The sequence below is a fragment of the Daphnia magna genome, linkage group LG9 (assembly GCF_020631705.1).
Source record: "Daphnia magna isolate NIES linkage group LG9, ASM2063170v1.1, whole genome shotgun sequence".
NCBI classification, from domain to species: Eukaryota; Metazoa; Arthropoda; class Branchiopoda; order Diplostraca; family Daphniidae; genus Daphnia; species Daphnia magna.
In genome coordinates this window covers 9,211,268-9,227,035 of record NC_059190.1, presented here as the reverse complement: position 1 = coordinate 9,227,035, position 15,768 = coordinate 9,211,268, and the positions used below count along the sequence as shown (strand labels likewise).

The following is a 15,768-nucleotide window of genomic DNA, read 5'->3' as shown; positions in this document are numbered from 1 at the left end:
AACTATTTAAATCAAATTGTATATTTGTTTCCTCATCCTTTTGTGTGATTAAGTATATGGTCTACCACCAAACAAATGAACTGCAGTCGGTTTTTCTTTTAAGAGCTGCAATTTATATTGCCCTAAAACATAGAATGTTTCATTTTTGTTCTTTCTGTTTCTGTCGTCTGACTGTGTTTCTTAGCAAGGCTGAGTTTTTCATTACTTTGATGTCATTAAGTGCTCGCCTAATCAACTAGTTTCCATGCCTATGTGCATTTACACCATTCCGGGCAACGTTCACTGGGAGGGTACCTCAGGCAGTTGATATGACAATAGACATCCGCCCCAGCTTCTTTCGCAAAGTTTCCCGTGGGCACGCATTCAGTTCTATAGATATCGAAAAGCAGAACATCAAGTATAACAAACAATTAAAAAAAAGTCTCGTATTTATTAATGAATACTAATTTGACTTACAAGCATGTGCAGACGTTTTCTGGACATGTAGGCGGATATTTCAGGCAGTTGGCCATACACCATGAATCAAATTGATTCTTGTCCCTAAAGCTGTCGTTTGCAATGCATACTTGAGATCTAAAAAGTCAATGTTTTTATTTGCATTAAATTGAGAAATGGAAATCCCAGCCAATAATGTGTTGCGCGAGTTTACTGACCGTACGACAAGCGTCTGTTCCTGGACTCCCTTCTGGGTCACATTAAGCAATTTGATTGCATAAGGATTATCGTGAAGGCTTGTCGGTGCGGCGGGAACAACGCCACTTGGTCCAAAACCTCCTGTGTTGGTGATGATGGCCACATCGGCGCAATTTCTGAAAGTTTCTTGGTTTCCGCAACCAACGGCCCCTGTTCCGTTGACGCACACGTCCCACGTATTACCTGTAGAACCCCAACGATGAGCAACTGATTTATGCATACTAGGATTTTAAAAGTAAATAAAATAGAACACACCCGTATAATAAATCCACTGAATGACACAGCGGCTACACGTAACTCCATCTGATAGAAAGCAATGAATTAAACAGGAATTTGGCGTAAGGTAAATTAATGAATATGAGTTGATTACCAGGTAATTTCACACGGTAGTTGAAAGTTTCTTGTCGTTTCGTATCCTCAGGAATTTCAAAACGGTAAGTTGATTTGCCTTCCAGATATAGAGGATACCTTAACGATTACATACGAATAGAGTATACATCATACATTTTATATGTCCTGAGCATGTGCAGTAATAAAACTTGCATAGAAAAACATTTACTTGTTGAAGCATTCTTGGCGTTCTGCAAGCGTAGGGTCGCCTGACAGTGGGCACAGTCGCAACTCAAAGTATCCTTTGTGATTTGCCGTCAGCTCAACTTCAACATCAATTGCCTGGCCGGGAGTGTAGCGCCTGCCAAGCAAGCCAGTATCATAAAATCCACCTTAAATGAATGAATTAAATAATAATCCAAACAAAAAATTAATTAATTAGTGACCAATTGTACTGTATATTACCACTTTCGTGGAGACGAGGTACTGGATCGTCCCATCGATCGCCACAAACACCACATTTGCCACCGTTCACGGTCCACTGAACTGCAGAACCATGAATAAAATTGGCACTGTAATGTGCTCTAGTCTGAACATATTTCCTAACTGTCACCTACTTGCAAAGCCTCCGCAATAAAGTTCGTTGTCCTGATAATCGACAGGGTTAGGGAAACCGAATCTCCACATGGCATTCCTTGCTGGTGGATCCATTAACCGTCCATGGCCGTCGACAAGATAAACCTGTTGTTTGTGACGAAGAAATGTTCAGCGCTAGCTTTAACGAATGCTATGGTTTGAATTGTAGAAGAAAACGTTAAAATCGAAATTGTGTCTACCTGCAGAAGAGAGGTGGCTATAGTGAAGAAGAGCCACATTTTAAGCGTGTGTGTGCAGACGGCAGGCGATCTTAGACTGAAGCTATTGGGCGATTTTGCGTCGTTCCTCTTCTTCTTCTTCCTTTTTTCCGCTGCCCTTTTTATCTTGATTGCGTTGAGAAACAAGTTAAGGGGAATCTCAGTGCCACTGCCAAGAGTGTCGGTCGTGCAACCTCCTGGTACCAGTTATTTTTCTTTTCTTTTCATTTTTTTTTTTTTTTTCCCTATCCAAAGAGTTTGCAAATCTACCTTTCGGCAACGGATAATAGTGGTGGCCCCACGAGTTTTAAATTCTTCCTCGTCGCCGACTCCTTTGTTGTTCGTTGTTCCCATGGATAACATATTACTCCATTCTTTTCCTAGTAATTAGATTTGTTGAGCAATTTTCAATCAAATTTGCATGACGTTAAAAGTCATAGATTCAAACACTTCAAAATGCTTTTTTTTCGAATGCGTGAGTGTATAATACATTTGGCCAGATTCTAACTTGTATAGCTATCGTGTCGAATGTGCTTCGTTGTAGACAAGCGAAACACACCGTTAGATTGTGTGACAAGTTTCGATTGGCCTTGAATTGATCTGTTCCCGAAAAACATCGTATTCGTCCTGCCAAATCTACGCATTGGCTTTTATTTTTGTTTCTGATGTTTTCTTTTTGAGTTTTTAGCCAGAGGGCGATTTTGCTAGCTTCGCTCGTATGCAAATTTGTTCGTAACGTAGGGCGCCTTCCTTCTTTTCGACAGCCAAGTTCTCGCCAATTATTTAAACCACTACAAAAGACATTTTTACATAATTAAAGAAAAGTTACAAAAGCAGGCAGTAGAAAAATTGAGTTCTAATTCGAATATCTTTTTGTTATTCATTTGTTCAAAAATGTCGCTACCATAGAATATCGGATGGGGGGGGGGGTTAAGGGATAATGGAACTTCCCACCCTAAAAGCGGCTCACATTTACTCGAGCCTCGTCTAAAAGCTGTCTTTCTAGCCCAGCTCGCATAAACGAGAGACATGAAAAGCAAATAAAAATGTTAAGACATTTTTTTTTACCTGTCTAGGCCATGCGTATACAACCTGACACAAACAGTCACCTCCCCCACTGTGGGGTCTTTTGAGGTTATTGATCCATCATTCGACTGCCTTGTTGGGACAGGGCTGATAACACTGCTCACCTAACGTTTTCCTGACGGTACGAAGTGCATTCATTCGTCATCTGCTATCCTGGTCTACATCACAACATCCTTTAAAATAGTTAGAGAAGGGCAACTCACTTCCTAAACCGAATCCCCAAATGCTTTTAAAGAAGCGTATTCAGGAATCGAGGGTTGTTCTTCCCTTGCGTTTATTTGAGACCTACATTTCGAAAGTTTCATTTATGATTATAGCTTGTGAGATGTTCTTTTTAACTGTTTAAACTGAAAACTCTGCTATGGTTACGTAGAAGTATCGCATGCTCATATACTTATCAGCCTGTCAGTGTTTGCTTTAACTCGCAAGAGGTAACCCCCTCAGGTAGTTTCAGTACTTTCACTCTCTTGAGATCATGTTGTCATTATCTCAATGTCCTTTGTCAGAAACTTCTCGATTTATCAAAAACTGTTCCCGGTTTTTCCACTTCAGCTGTCGGTTATAATAAGCATTCTTGCATTTCTTGCAACCTTCAAGGGGTGGTCAGTAGAAAAAAAATGTCAATAAGAACTGACAACTGTGCACGTTGTTGGATATGGCAACTGATAGAGAGAAGACCCGCATATAGGCGATGGCCAATGCTGTACTCCAGGTTTTCTCAGACTGTTTTGTTCTTTTTGTTTGTTTTTTTCAGGCGATTTCTAATATTCATTATGCACCTCCTACGTTCTTGTAGTACTGCCAATTATGGTTGAGGACCCGTATGTTGTGTTTTATGAATTAATATCCCGTAGCCTACCATGATAGAAATACAAAGCGCTGACACAGTTATTGCCAAATTGCAGAAAGGTCATGGATGACGCAAACTGTATATCTCAAGAATGATTGGTGGGGTTGTTCATTTGGTTTAAATAATACTGAAGAACGAATGACAACACGGTGAAGCATAATGCCTTCAGAAAAACTTTGATACAAGTATAACGTGACTAATGACGGTTTTCCACGTTTTGAAATACATCGCCATTTGTCAGCTTATTTGATGGCAGTGCACACCCGTTTCTTTCCACTTTAGTTTCCCGAGGCAGGGGAGGGTCTGTATCAGACTTGCCGTAAGCACGCTCGAATTTTGAGCGCGCTTGCGTTAAAACTCGAAATTTTGAGCTGCGCTCAACTCGTTTTACTTTGAATTTAGTTGCGCTCTACTGGAAAAAAATAGCTCCGCTCAAACTGAATTTTACGTTCTTTTCATACTGACATCTAGCGGTCAGTTCAGAACTAGAAGTGCTAGAGCGGCACATCTAACGATCAAACTACAGTTCCCTTTCGTGACTACCTCGGAAAGCGACTCAAGGGCTCTCGGTGTTCGCGCAGGAGTTTTTTAATATTTTAATTTTATCTTGAAATTTTCTTGATCTTTGAGTGCCGCTCAAACTCAAAAATTTTAGCACACGGCAAGTCTGAGGACAGTCTCGTATGTTAATTTTGTTTCAAAAACTGAATTATTCAAAGCTGTAGGTTAGTAAAGTTCGTTGTTGGGCGATAAATAAGAAAGCTGAAGACCTTATTTCGATTTTAGCTCTGCGATGTTCACATGTCGTGTTGATTTTTGTAGTAGGTCTAGGGGGTGGATTGTGTACGGCGAACAAACGCATAATAAAGGCATAATAAACAAGCCCGTGATAATCCCATAGGACTGGCTATACTAAAGCCGATTCTGATGAAATCGCAATGGACTGCGGTGTAATGATTCCTTAAAGTGGAACTGTTTTGTTTTCAGAAACCATCAAATGACTTTTACTCCAGTTACAGAGCTCGTCTGTTGAAGATCATGACTGTGTAGGCTAATATGATAGTTATCTACAACATTGATCCATCTGTTTAATTTTTGAATAAATTTTTTTATTTCAATAGTCTTGCCATGTTTTAACGCGCTTTCCTTTTTACTTTAGTACCAATAATTAACGTGCTATCCGAAAGCAGCACGTTGGTCTCTGATCCACTTGTTGGAAAAAAATTAACCAATATCTGTTGTTCTGGTGGTGACGCCGACTCAGATGAATTCTACGAGAACGAATCTATTGGCGATGAATCGCTTGAAAACGAGGGTCTTGAAGAAGGAATTGTCGATTTGAATCCCGAGTTGAAGAAAGCACTCGTTGATGCGCAATGGTTTCAGTTGTCAATTGAAAAAGCCAAATTACCTAACATCGTTGAAGCTTTAAACCAGCATCGTTCAGGACTATACTATCTGATTACTGATCAAACGATAAAGGTAAAATAATAACGATAATTAAATATTTTGGTACTAGCTGAATTTCTTTTTATTATATATCTAAGCAGAGTCATAGACCCCTGGTTCCTCTACTATGGCTATTTTCCCTCTCACAAAAGGGGTACCCTCTTGCGGGGATTACTATGCAAAAAAACGGGGGTTTTGGGTCAGGGTGGTTGGGGCGAAATAGTGATTTTCCGCCCGGTGGGAGCACCTCTTGCGTGTGTGTTGTTTCAATCAACGCAGAAACTCATTTGTCGACAGATGGCAGTCCCACCGGGCGGAAAATCACTCATACGCCCCGACCATGCCCCGACCCAAAAGCCTAGTTTTGTTGTATAGTATTCCCCGCAAGAGGGTACCCCTTTTCTGAGAGGGAAAATAGCCATAGCGGAGGAACCAGGGGTCTATGACTCTGATCTAAGGAAGAAGAAAGGACGTTATTCTGGATAGACGTTTTCGAAATCTTCCGATGAAATGCAGGGGGATTTTCCGAAAAGAAATCTATAAGCAATACGTCCTTTAACAAAAAAACTTTCCCTATATGACCTGGAGCCTATGCAGTATGCAGTCCTGCACAGTCTACGTACAAATAATAATATGGTAGTCGTGTAACTCTCCCTTTTTATTATTTTTTCTAGGCTCCATGCAGTGCCGCTAGCCTGGCGTATTATATTTTGCCCGTTATTTTTAAGAGAATCATTCGTCTTTTAATAGAATGTCACTACGAGCCCTTGGTCAAAGAAAACTGGGTGAACGGGGTTTTTTTTTCTTCCCCGGAGAGGACAGACGGTTGGGCGCAAGGAAAGAGTCCTTGAATCACCACGAAAATGCTTTGTGAACCAACGCCGTCACACTGAAGTAATCGAATTGAAAGAATAGAAACACGAGGAAAAGTTAACTTCACACGTCTTCAACTCACTTTCATTTTTTCTTCTTCATTGATGATGACTTAGGTCTTCGACATTATTAGAATCACACCTTGTGGACGATGTATAAAAGTGGAGGCTACCAAATTTCAAAGCACAGTTGAGAGTTGTTCTCTGTGTTGGCTGGCAAACTGATTCAACATGCCCAAGGTACACATTTGATTCAACTTGAAATCTAATCATATTTTATGATTGTTTAATTCTGGATTAGGTTAACGTAAATACCATGAAATGTTTTCTGTTATTCGGATTGGTGCTAATCCATGGCACTGAAGCAACCAAAGGAAAAGGAAGAGGTTAGTTGGTTCAAAAGTTATGGAAGCTATCGACGAGGACAAATAAACATAAAATCTATTTGTAATTTAAACAGGCGGAGGTTACGGTGGAGGTATGAGCTACGGCGGCGGAGGACACGGAGGTGGAGGTTATGGCGGCGGTGGGCACGGAGGCGGTATGTCATCGTAGCTATCAGGCCTTTTTAGTTTTGTCTTAATTCTTATGATTTTTAAATTAACATCTTACAGGCGGTGGAGGATACGGTGCTGCACCTCCCCCACAAATAATTTATATCCCTGCCCCTCAGCCTATCATTGTACCGGCTCCTCAACCAATGGTTCATCACCAGCCAGCACCTAGGCCTGCACCTTCTTACGGTGGGCCAAGTGGAGGTCATGGAGGGGGTGGTTATGGCGGAGGTCAGATGGGAGGTGGTTCCTACGGAGGATCAGCAGGAGGTGGACATAGAGGTACCCAATCTAGCGGTTACGGAGGCTCTTCAGGAGCTGCACCTGTCCACGTACATGTTCACGCTCCTGCTCCGGTCGCTGCACCAGTTCATCACGCGGCTCCGATGCCTTCTTATGGTGGGGGTAGTCACGGAGGACAAGCTGGTGGCTACGGAGGAGCTGTAGGAGGTGGACAGGGGGGGTAGTCAGTCCTCTGGCTATGGAGGATCGATGGGTGGTGGACACGGAGGCCATGGAGGACCGGCAGGTTATGCTCCTGGTCCAGTCGCTCCACCACCTCATCAGGCCCCAATGCCTTCTTACGGAGGTTCTGTAGGAGGAGGTCACGGTGAACAAGCTGGTGGCCATGGAGGTGCAACAGGAGCAGGGCACGGTGGACAAGCTGGTGGATATGGAGGCTCTGCAGGAGGAGGTCATGGAGCTGGTGGTTACGGTGGATCAGTCGGAGGTGGTTATCCTTCTGCCCCGGTAGCCCCACCTCATCAGCCGGCTTCAGTCGCCTCTTACGGCCCTCCACCCCAATCCGCTGGAGGATACTAGATCATTTTCATCCATCCTATTGCTCCAATTTCAAAATCCATTTCGAACGTTTTCCTACCAAAGCAGTCATTCAACTCTTTTGTAAACGCCGTATAAATATTTTGCGTGGTTTGTAATAAACGGATTACTTCAGTATTCTTACCAACTGTTTTATCGATTTATTTTTTGGTACGTAATTTTTAACTGGGCGACCTTTAAAATCCATCTTTCCGTTTGTAAAACGACTAAGCTGATGTCACTGGGATAAATTTAGAAAAATTAACTTAATGAACCGAATCTAGCAGTCGTTTAGCTCACGCTGATTAAGCAGCCGTTTGGATGTTGTTAGAATCGAGGAAATTATCACAAAGAACAAATTTACAGAATTTTCAGCAGCCGGTTTCGACTGTATATAGTATGATATAATGAATGTGTAAAATGCATAGCATGTACTCAGGACGGTTTATGATTTGATTGAAATAAAGATTTTCTCTTGTTCTTCCCATTACTTTTTCATTTATTTGAAACTGAGCTAGTAGGTTACCTATGGAGAATTTTAACACAATCTTTTAGGACTCTGACTATGACTAGCCATATGGATCCAAGTTGTTAAAATTACTGCTAATGGACAAGGTTCAGATGACGAGCTGTTAGAAAAAATCAAATTCGTCTGCTAGCTACATGAGAGTGACATGTTTTTTTAACTCGTTTCTTGTATTTTGCTCAAAACTTTTGAGATCGGTCAGAGATCCGTTCACGGACAATTCTAGTGTTCTTTAAATAATCGGACCCTGATCCGTTCACGGATTATTTCAATGAAAAACAGCATTTTCCGCCATTTTTGACTGCCAAAACTGAGTGATAAAATGGGGAAACGTAAACAAATAAAAAGAAATGAAATTGATAAAAAATTTTGTAAATTAGTGGTGAAAAAGTTAACAAATGGAAGAAGAAAAGAAAAAACAAACGTACCGGACTCTTTTCATGGTTCAAAGCGGGTTGATAAACAACGTGATCCCCTAGATCCTTTAGTGACCAAACAGTAAAGAAAAAAAAAAAAGGTGAAATTTCAACCGAAGAAATTACAACAATTCTAAAGGATGTTCAAAAAGAATGTAATTTCACAGGCAGTGAAATGGAGAACATAGAATTGCTGCATAAGGAAAAGGTCGAAGTGAACAAGCAGCATGCAAAGCGGATGGGCCAGATTTCCAAGGATTGGGAAGACAACCTCAATTTTGCCATGAAGGCATTAATAGAAAGCCATGCTACGGTGCCAACGTCATGCTGGATTTGCAGGAAAATGGTAAACTGCAACTACATCCGCTGTTCTTCTTGTGTCAAAGTGTATTGCAGTTACTGTGACATTGATTTCCATACAACAACCACACTTCATAACCGTGATGTTATGCAGAATTTGAATGTAATCAAGTTGAAAGCGAAGGAGTTTTGGGATTTCTCAAAAGATGTGGTCATTGTTAAAGGTTATTAACTTTAGAAACAAAAATTATTTTATTTTAGCACATTTAATGTAAATTTTCTATAAATTTTGCAGAAGTCTCTGTTTCCTGCTTTGTCCCATTGGAGTGTGTTGGTTGTAATTCAAAGAATATGCTGAACTTAGAACCTTCAAAAGAAGTTTCAATGATTGTTTGCACTCTTGAAGGTTAGAAAAAACAGCATGTATTCAGTATTATTTAATGAAACAGTAAAATTCACTTATTATTTCAAAATACAGGTCGGTTCGATCTCAATGCTGCATCATTTCGATGCCTCAACACTAACTGCAACTATCATAAGGAACCTGTTCTGGCATCGATGCGAGAATATGTGTTATCAGGATTGTGGCCAGGTTCTCCCATTAGAAGTTGCACCCTTTCCATCACCAAGTCTGTTCTGATCCAATGGTTCCATTTAAAACACAAAACTCCTTCAACCGCTGCTATGAAATATATAGAAATGCTTGAAAAAAATGTCGTCTTAATCAGGAAGGGTAGGCTACTCTAATAGTCTAATGTTTAAATAATTAATGAAACTGTAGTAACCCAAGACCAATACCAGAGACATGGCAACATGGCCTGCTGGTGGTCTAGGGATGGCAGTTGGAAATCGCTAATAAACGCAGCAAGGTCAGACTTAGTTCCCCTCCCTTCATCTTAGTTATTTATTACTGATTCATAGTAACCCCACTAGTCAAGGTTATTACATGAAACAACAAAATTTCATCAATCTAATCTTTATTTCTGTATATTCTAGATCTCTACAATTAACCCGGTGATGTTCAAAATGGCTAGTACATATTTCTCGTATATTCGTCACAGGATTGAAGTTGATGTAAGAAAACGACAAAAGATGAAATGAAAATGTTGCGTAGGGCCTTGCTTGTACACGCATTTTGATGTCGTGATGAAACTATACCGATATGAATCTGCCGGAAGGTAAAAGAAAACGACAAAAAAATCACAAATTATTTCATGTAAAACTTCACGTATCTCTCCTTGCGGCTACATGGATTCCCTGTACGGCAATGAAGGAATCGAATTGGACGAAGACATTCAAACGCATATTGAAATGATCAATTCGTTCAAGCCTCAAGTACTCTATATTTTTATTTGATATACCGGTCTGGTGTACACTAACATATGCTTATGTGGTCATGTAGAAAAGAGGGCACGATTCGTGTGGAAATACCACATACAAAGCAGGACGAGAAATTAGTTCTCGCTTTCGTACTCAAGATGAAACCGGACTTGGGTCTGCTTGTTGTCGGTTTTTTTTTTTTTTTTTTTTTTTTTTTTTTTTTTTTGGTGTTTTTTTTTTTTTTTTTTTTTTTTTTTTTTTTAAAATAATAATTTTTTTTTTTTTTTTTTTTTTTTTTTTTTTTTTTTTTTTTTTTTTTTTTTTTTTTTTTTTTTTTTTTTTTTTTTTTTTAATTTTTTTTTTTTTTTTTTTTTTTTTTTCCCCTCTTTTTTTTTTTTTTTTTTTTTTTTTTTTTTTTTTTTTTTTTTTTTTTTTTTCCTTTTTTTAAAAAAAAAAAGAATTTTTCTCGGGGGGAGCTACGCCTTTAATTTAAAAATATTCTTGTTACAGGAAATTAAAAAACTGGAGAAAGCTACCGTTTCGTGCATCACTTCCATAAAATGTTATGGCACTAGGATACTTGTATTTCTGTTATGATGTGATCTGCAACTATTCAACTTTTGCTAAAGATGTTGCTAAGCTATCTGTGGGACATCCGAATCACGAAGATTTCGATCGAATGAGTACAGAAATGACTGGTTTTCTAAGTGTATTTCATGGACGGACCCATGTATGGGATTGTCAGGTGATTTGGTTGAAACGTTAAATTTTGTTAAATTTATTTTTTAATATCTCAATATCATTCTATTAGGTTATTCACAATGGAAGATGGAAAGATGGAGCTCCTGCGTCATTAGGAGAAGAGCAGGAACAAGTGTTTGCTAAGTTGTCGAGGTATGGCTCCGTTACCAAACATATGAGCCCAGCATGTAATTATTTTTTATGAAAATTGTCGATTAATTAATGAATAAAAACCCTTAAATTAATTTAGCTCGTCTAGACCACCTTACTGAAGCAATATTTTACCACAACGAAGAAAAAGAACAGAGTATGGTGCAGTCATTAGTAAAGAGGCTTATGAAAGTACTATCCATTTAATATGTATCTTCGTATGTTGATTTGTATTAATTATGATTATAACAACAGGCGAACAAGAAAGTGGCTGAGTATGTAAAGAAATTACAAAACACTTTAGCATTGCTTGGCCTACAAGAAAAAGACCTGCCAGTTATTCTTCAGCAGTTGCAACAATCAGCTTTAGAAAAAAAAGTGAGTTTAATATAAATTATAAGTATAATGCTGGAATAACCAATTAGTACTTATTTTTAGATTCAAGTACAGCTCTCGGTCCTATGATAAAGAATAATGTTGCTGATGAGACTATTGAGTCATCCGACAAAAACGTCGACGGAATTGCCTGGATCTTTTAAAACCGATCTGGAAGGTTATCGCATGACGGCAGCTTGGGCTCGAAAACAGATTAACCACTATGGAGGTAAAAATACGAGATTTCTTTATAAAAAAATACCTTCAATAGTCTTTCGCTCGATGCCTATGTAAGATTCGACCTCTGCAAGGGAAAAGTTCCGTTCAAAAATGGAACAAGCTAACACTAAAGCCTACACAGTAAAAAATTTTACCCACACTTAACCCCACTTACAAGTGTGGAAATGGAAGTCCCCACTAAAAAGTGTTGGTACCCACTTAAAAGTGGGATAGTCCACTTTGGGGCACACGTAAATGAAGGTGTGCCACTCCACTTAGGGCCTAAGTGTGGTTAAGTGTGGATCAAAACGCACACTAATAAGTGGGCAAAAAATTTTAATTTAAAAAAAAAAAAAAAAATGAAATGGGTTTTTTTTTTATTTAATTTTTTTTTTTTTTTTTTTTATTTTTTTTTAATAAAAAAAAAAAAAAAGTTTTTTTTTATTTAATTTAGAAGAAAAAATTTAAAATAAAATTTTTTTTTTAAAGAAAAAAAAGTTTAAGTAAAAAATTTTTTTTTTTTAAAAAAAGGGGGGGGGGGGGGGGGTGTGTTTTTGGGGAAACAAAGAGGGGGTCCCCAAAAAGGAATATAATGTTTGGACAAATACAAAACAACAAAAAAGTGTGGAATAAGTGTGAGCATAATAAGTGTGGGTACCATTGCAGTGAATACCAAAACATTTGATCCAACAAAGTGTCTTTATTGAAAACATTACGTCATTCGTACAAAAAGAATCCGGATTAGGATACACATACAGAAGACTACTACGTTTTAATGATTAAAAACTGATTGGTGGTATTATAAGTAGAGGAAGTTGGCTTGATTATGAAACAATCCATAAAATCACATCGAAAGTCATTCCATATGAGTTGAAGAACGAGAGACGATAACATTAAGGCGTGTGATCTAATTCAGGAATTAAAAGCCTCATCGCCTGCAATGTGTTCGAGGACGTTGACAAAATCTTGATTTGATGAGCTTATTTTGTTATTTTTACTCAAGAAAATCTCGAAAACAAACTGTTCGAAAAAAATGAAGAATTTGTCTAAATACTTAGGATATTCAAGACGAAAAATGAAAAAAGAAGCAAATAAAACATTAAATGCTCTAGAACATTCACATCCTAGAGGAATAACAGTTTTGTCAATCACCAAATTGAAAGAAATAGGGTGCTCCATCGTCCCGGTGACAACAAGGAATGGCTGCTTATGGTATGTAGAATCTTTCTTTTCAGCCAAGGTTGAAATGCATTCATTTTCCTATGGCAAAAGAAAAATCAGCGTTTTGATTAAGCAGAAAATAACAAAGTAATCACCTTTACAAAGAGGAAAAGGCGACCTAGTTTTGAGTCAAAGCTGGCTTTTTTAACGTTGTTGACACTTGGCAGTAACTGAAGAGTTAATACCAGGGATCTTAAACATTCTACATCAATGTAAAAATATAGATCGTTAGTTAATCGTGAGTCACTGTTACAAAAAATTATATACCATCACTGCATTTCGGAATAGATTCTCCCTTCCTTTTGACCAATTTTACCAAAGTAGATGAAAATTTTGATAAAAATTTTTTGTTTAGGGCAGCCGGATTGCTGGCAGGATACTTTCGTTTAAAATCCTGAAGGATCTTTTCAAAATATTTACATTAGGTACAAATCGAATTAAAAAACATTTTAAATGGATTTTTACCAACAAACCCTCCTCAACGTCAACGTAACGGGGATATTCTTTAAGAACGTCACTGGCACACTGAAACTTGTTTTTGTTTTGCTGGATTTCCCGGTAGACGAATGTTTCTTCCATGAAATTGACGATTTTTGGAGTGTTACTGACAGACGACGAGTGGGTCCTTAACCACATCACCTGAAGAAGACAAATTAAGTAACATTAAAATCTAACTGAAAATAGACTAAACAAAATTACCATTGACTGCATCATTTCTTCGTCTGGCATAATCTTGCATTCCACGGACACAGCACCGTTCGTCTGTTTTACTCTTACTTTTTTTTTGCACTCTAGATGTTTCACCACGTTCGATTTCAATGGAGTTTGAAGACACATTTAATTTTCTTTTCCTTATCCCTGCTGTTCTTCGCATATCTTTTAGTTTGTTTTCTATGTATCCGCCAGCAACTTGGTCATAAAACACTTCATGGGTGTATGTTACTTTCCCTTCAGAAATAACTTTTGTTCCAAGGCAGGGAAACTTTTTATGATTGCCTCGGCATGGAGATGCTTAGTTTCGGTTAACGGGAAGAATTTCAGTGAATCAACTGTCACCATATGGAGACATACAAGCTGCACAATTTTTTTCCGTTCTTCGTGGGTTATAAATGCTTCATTGTTCTCAATGAAGTTTTTTACAATCTGTCTTCCGAGCTTGTCTCCATTTAAAATTTCTATTACGTTTACGTTATCCTAAAATATACATGACATTCACATTAGCTGAATTTTCGTCAAACACAATAAAAGATATTTAAACCGAACATACCCCTCGAAGCACTTGCTGTGAACTTGCTGTGGAAATGGGCGGCTTATCAGTAACGAGATTGTTATTTGGTTGCAAGTAACACGTTTTCACAGGGAAACTCTCATCCTCACATCCATCACCAGGTCCAGCACTGCTGTCAGTTTCTCTACGCTGATTGAACACTTCATTTACTTGCTTCTGGGTGTTTGCACTGTTGTTACTACGCAATACTTCCAATAAACGTCGTAACTTAGCAGCTGGACCTATCTCGAAACCCATACTAGCCACTTCTGCGTCATTCAGCAGCAGGAAAGATTCGCCGTCAATTTCATTTCCTGTTGAATTGTAGTTAGGAAAAATTGAATTAGAATTTCAGATCAATAACAGTTTTTAAATTAAGTATTTATATACCTTTAAGTATCTCAGTTACGTTTTCTCCAAATCCCTTTGATTTTAAAAAAGATTCCACTTCATTTGCACTCCACATATTCATACCAGTACAGTTTTCATCCATTTTACGCAAGAATTTTTAGTATTTTAGAGTTTCAGTAAGTATTTTTGATGATTCAAAGGGCGCGAACAAGACAGAACGATGTTTGATCTGGATCTAATGTTTGAATTGAAACAGAAAAGTTACTAAATAATGTGGCGGAAGTTCACATATTTGTTTGAATCAACAGAGAAATTTTTAACAAAGTCAAGTGGCTCAACCGACCCACATTCTAGAATGTTCAATACTATGTTTTTTTCGTGAGTTCTCTCCTCAACAAGGTACGAGTGATATTTAGTATGAAAAGAGATTGTTTTTAAAACAGACAAGACGATGAAAATTTGAGATTTGGTTTTGGCAATAACATATCTGATTACAGCAAATTTTGGTAAACTTGATTCTGTTTCATAACTTTTTTTCAAAACTATAATACCCCCAGGTCTGTACTCCCATCCGCCCACTTTAACCCAATTTGGTACTGAACAAACGTCGGAAGGTTTCAATGGGCACTCCTGATCGAGGGATACAGAGAGGGATTTGAGCACGTCATTAATGGGGATGTTTTTTTTCCCGGGTGGACCAACAATAATTTTTTTAACAAACACATCATTCTCAACCAAGTTTAAACAATTGAAACGCTGCACATGACACGCCAAAGACTTACAAATATTTTTGAAATTCCCAATGAACTGTGCACGACGTTTTAAGATGTAATGAAAAGATTCAAATCTCATGCACCAGTACCTAGTGGGCGGCCCATGTAGTTTTATCATGTCAGGATAATGCGTCAAGTGGTGCATTTTATTAATGGGTTGGACACCAGGAAATACTAAATTGAATTGTTCAAATAACTCTGATATCATATCCCTCAAGATATTACAATGTGTAATTGTGATAGCGGGAGCAAAGATGATATCACAAATTGAAATAAACAAAAGTAACAAACCATAGTGTGGGTCATCTTCAGGTATTCTATCACCAAACATTAACGGAAAATTTTGAAGGGCGCATAGACTTTGATTAGCACGCTGCTTTATGTTGTAATTACCTTCCTCTTTCAAATTAGCATCTGTGAATCGAGGGCTTGGTTTGTTAGTTGAGCCGTACCTCCCATAATGAAATGATGTAAATCTTTCATTTAAGCACGCAGCATTGAGTCCGTACTCTTTTTTGTTTATGTTCCACTCTTTAAGGCACAATTTTAACAAAAAAGGGCCAACACCTTCTGCAATGTCATGCATACAATCAAATATAAGG

The 15,768-nt window shown here is 38.2% G+C and overlaps 4 protein-coding genes, 1 long non-coding RNA gene and 1 pseudogene across 6 annotated transcripts; 4 read left to right on the top strand and 2 right to left on the bottom strand.

Moving 5' to 3' along the window:
- Positions 1-5: 5 nt before the first annotated feature.
- On the bottom strand, positions 6-2,021 carry LOC116930814. Its single transcript, XM_032938213.2, has 9 exons — positions 1,860-2,021; positions 1,641-1,764; positions 1,489-1,569; positions 1,253-1,415; positions 1,064-1,161; positions 949-996; positions 654-876; positions 457-573; positions 6-369 (listed from the first exon to the last, which is right to left on the bottom strand). Exons 1-9 carry the CDS (start codon positions 1,896-1,898, stop codon positions 249-251), a joined length of 1,014 nt encoding a protein of 337 aa, XP_032794104.1. The 5' UTR covers positions 1,899-2,021; the 3' UTR covers positions 6-248.
- Positions 2,022-5,665: 3,644 nt separating this feature from the next.
- On the top strand, positions 5,666-7,645 carry LOC123475920 (annotated as a pseudogene).
- Positions 7,646-8,199: 554 nt separating this feature from the next.
- On the top strand, positions 8,200-9,456 carry LOC123466551. The gene is made up of 4 exons (XM_045178698.1): positions 8,200-8,973; positions 9,045-9,155; positions 9,228-9,378; positions 9,447-9,456. The coding sequence occupies exons 1-4, from the start codon at positions 8,625-8,627 to the stop codon at positions 9,454-9,456; spliced, it is 621 nt and encodes a 206-aa protein (XP_045034633.1). The 5' UTR covers positions 8,200-8,624.
- A 21-nt stretch (positions 9,457-9,477) lies between these two features.
- Positions 9,478-10,255, top strand: LOC123475919. Its single transcript, XR_006651464.1, has 4 exons — positions 9,478-9,687; positions 9,746-9,927; positions 10,023-10,084; positions 10,152-10,255. It is a non-coding gene; the product is annotated as an uncharacterized LOC123475919 (long non-coding RNA).
- Positions 10,256-10,562: 307 nt separating this feature from the next.
- On the top strand, positions 10,563-11,425 carry LOC116930556. The gene is made up of 5 exons (XM_032937933.2): positions 10,563-10,814; positions 10,881-10,998; positions 11,061-11,152; positions 11,216-11,338; positions 11,399-11,425. Exons 1-5 carry the CDS (start codon positions 10,635-10,637, stop codon positions 11,423-11,425), a joined length of 540 nt encoding a protein of 179 aa, XP_032793824.2. The 5' UTR covers positions 10,563-10,634.
- Positions 11,426-12,244: 819 nt separating this feature from the next.
- On the bottom strand, positions 12,245-14,369 carry LOC116930819. 2 transcript variants are annotated; one of them, XM_045179159.1, is made up of 6 exons: positions 14,043-14,369; positions 13,475-13,969; positions 13,241-13,414; positions 13,043-13,169; positions 12,871-12,977; positions 12,245-12,814 (listed from the first exon to the last, which is right to left on the bottom strand). In XM_045179159.1, exons 2-6 carry the CDS (start codon positions 13,610-13,612, stop codon positions 12,467-12,469), a joined length of 894 nt encoding a protein of 297 aa, XP_045035094.1. In that variant the 5' UTR covers positions 13,613-13,969; positions 14,043-14,369; the 3' UTR covers positions 12,245-12,466. The 2 variants fall into 2 exon arrangements, with proteins under 2 accessions (XP_045035094.1, XP_032794111.2); XM_032938220.2 differs by having other exon boundaries at positions 12,246-12,814; positions 13,043-13,178; positions 14,043-14,368.
- Positions 14,370-15,768: the final 1,399 nt, after the last annotated feature.

Excerpts from the sequence above, each read along its gene's own strand:
- LOC116930814 (XM_032938213.2), bottom strand. The coding sequence starts at position 1,898 with ATGTGGCTCTTCTTCACTATAGCCACCTCTCTTCTGCAG. Across the intron at positions 1,416-1,488 it reads ACCTCGTCTCCACGAAAGTG|GTGGATTTTATGATACTGGC; the intron begins GTAATATACAGT and ends CATTCATTTAAG. Across the intron at positions 370-456 it reads GAAAACGTCTGCACATGCTT|AACTGAATGCGTGCCCACGG; the intron begins GTAAGTCAAATT and ends CGATATCTATAG.
- LOC123466551 (XM_045178698.1), top strand. The coding sequence starts at position 8,625 with ATGGAGAACATAGAATTGCTGCATAAGGAAAAGGTCGAAGTGAACAAG. Across the intron at positions 8,974-9,044 it reads AGATGTGGTCATTGTTAAAG|AAGTCTCTGTTTCCTGCTTT; the intron begins GTTATTAACTTT and ends TAAATTTTGCAG. Across the intron at positions 9,156-9,227 it reads GATTGTTTGCACTCTTGAAG|GTCGGTTCGATCTCAATGCT; the intron begins GTTAGAAAAAAC and ends TTCAAAATACAG.
- LOC116930556 (XM_032937933.2), top strand. The coding sequence starts at position 10,635 with ATGGCACTAGGATACTTGTATTTCTGTTATGATGTGATCTGCAACTAT. Across the intron at positions 10,815-10,880 it reads CCCATGTATGGGATTGTCAG|GTTATTCACAATGGAAGATG; the intron begins GTGATTTGGTTG and ends TCATTCTATTAG. Across the intron at positions 11,339-11,398 it reads AATCAGCTTTAGAAAAAAAA|ATTCAAGTACAGCTCTCGGT; the intron begins GTGAGTTTAATA and ends ACTTATTTTTAG.
- LOC116930819 (XM_032938220.2), bottom strand. The coding sequence starts at position 13,612 with ATGTGTCTTCAAACTCCATTGAAATCGAACGTGGTGAAACATCTAGAG. Across the intron at positions 13,415-13,474 it reads AAGAAATGATGCAGTCAATG|GTGATGTGGTTAAGGACCCA; the intron begins GTAATTTTGTTT and ends TGTCTTCTTCAG. Across the intron at positions 13,179-13,240 it reads ACGTTGAGGAGGGTTTGTTG|ATCCTTCAGGATTTTAAACG; the intron begins GTAAAAATCCAT and ends TATTTTGAAAAG.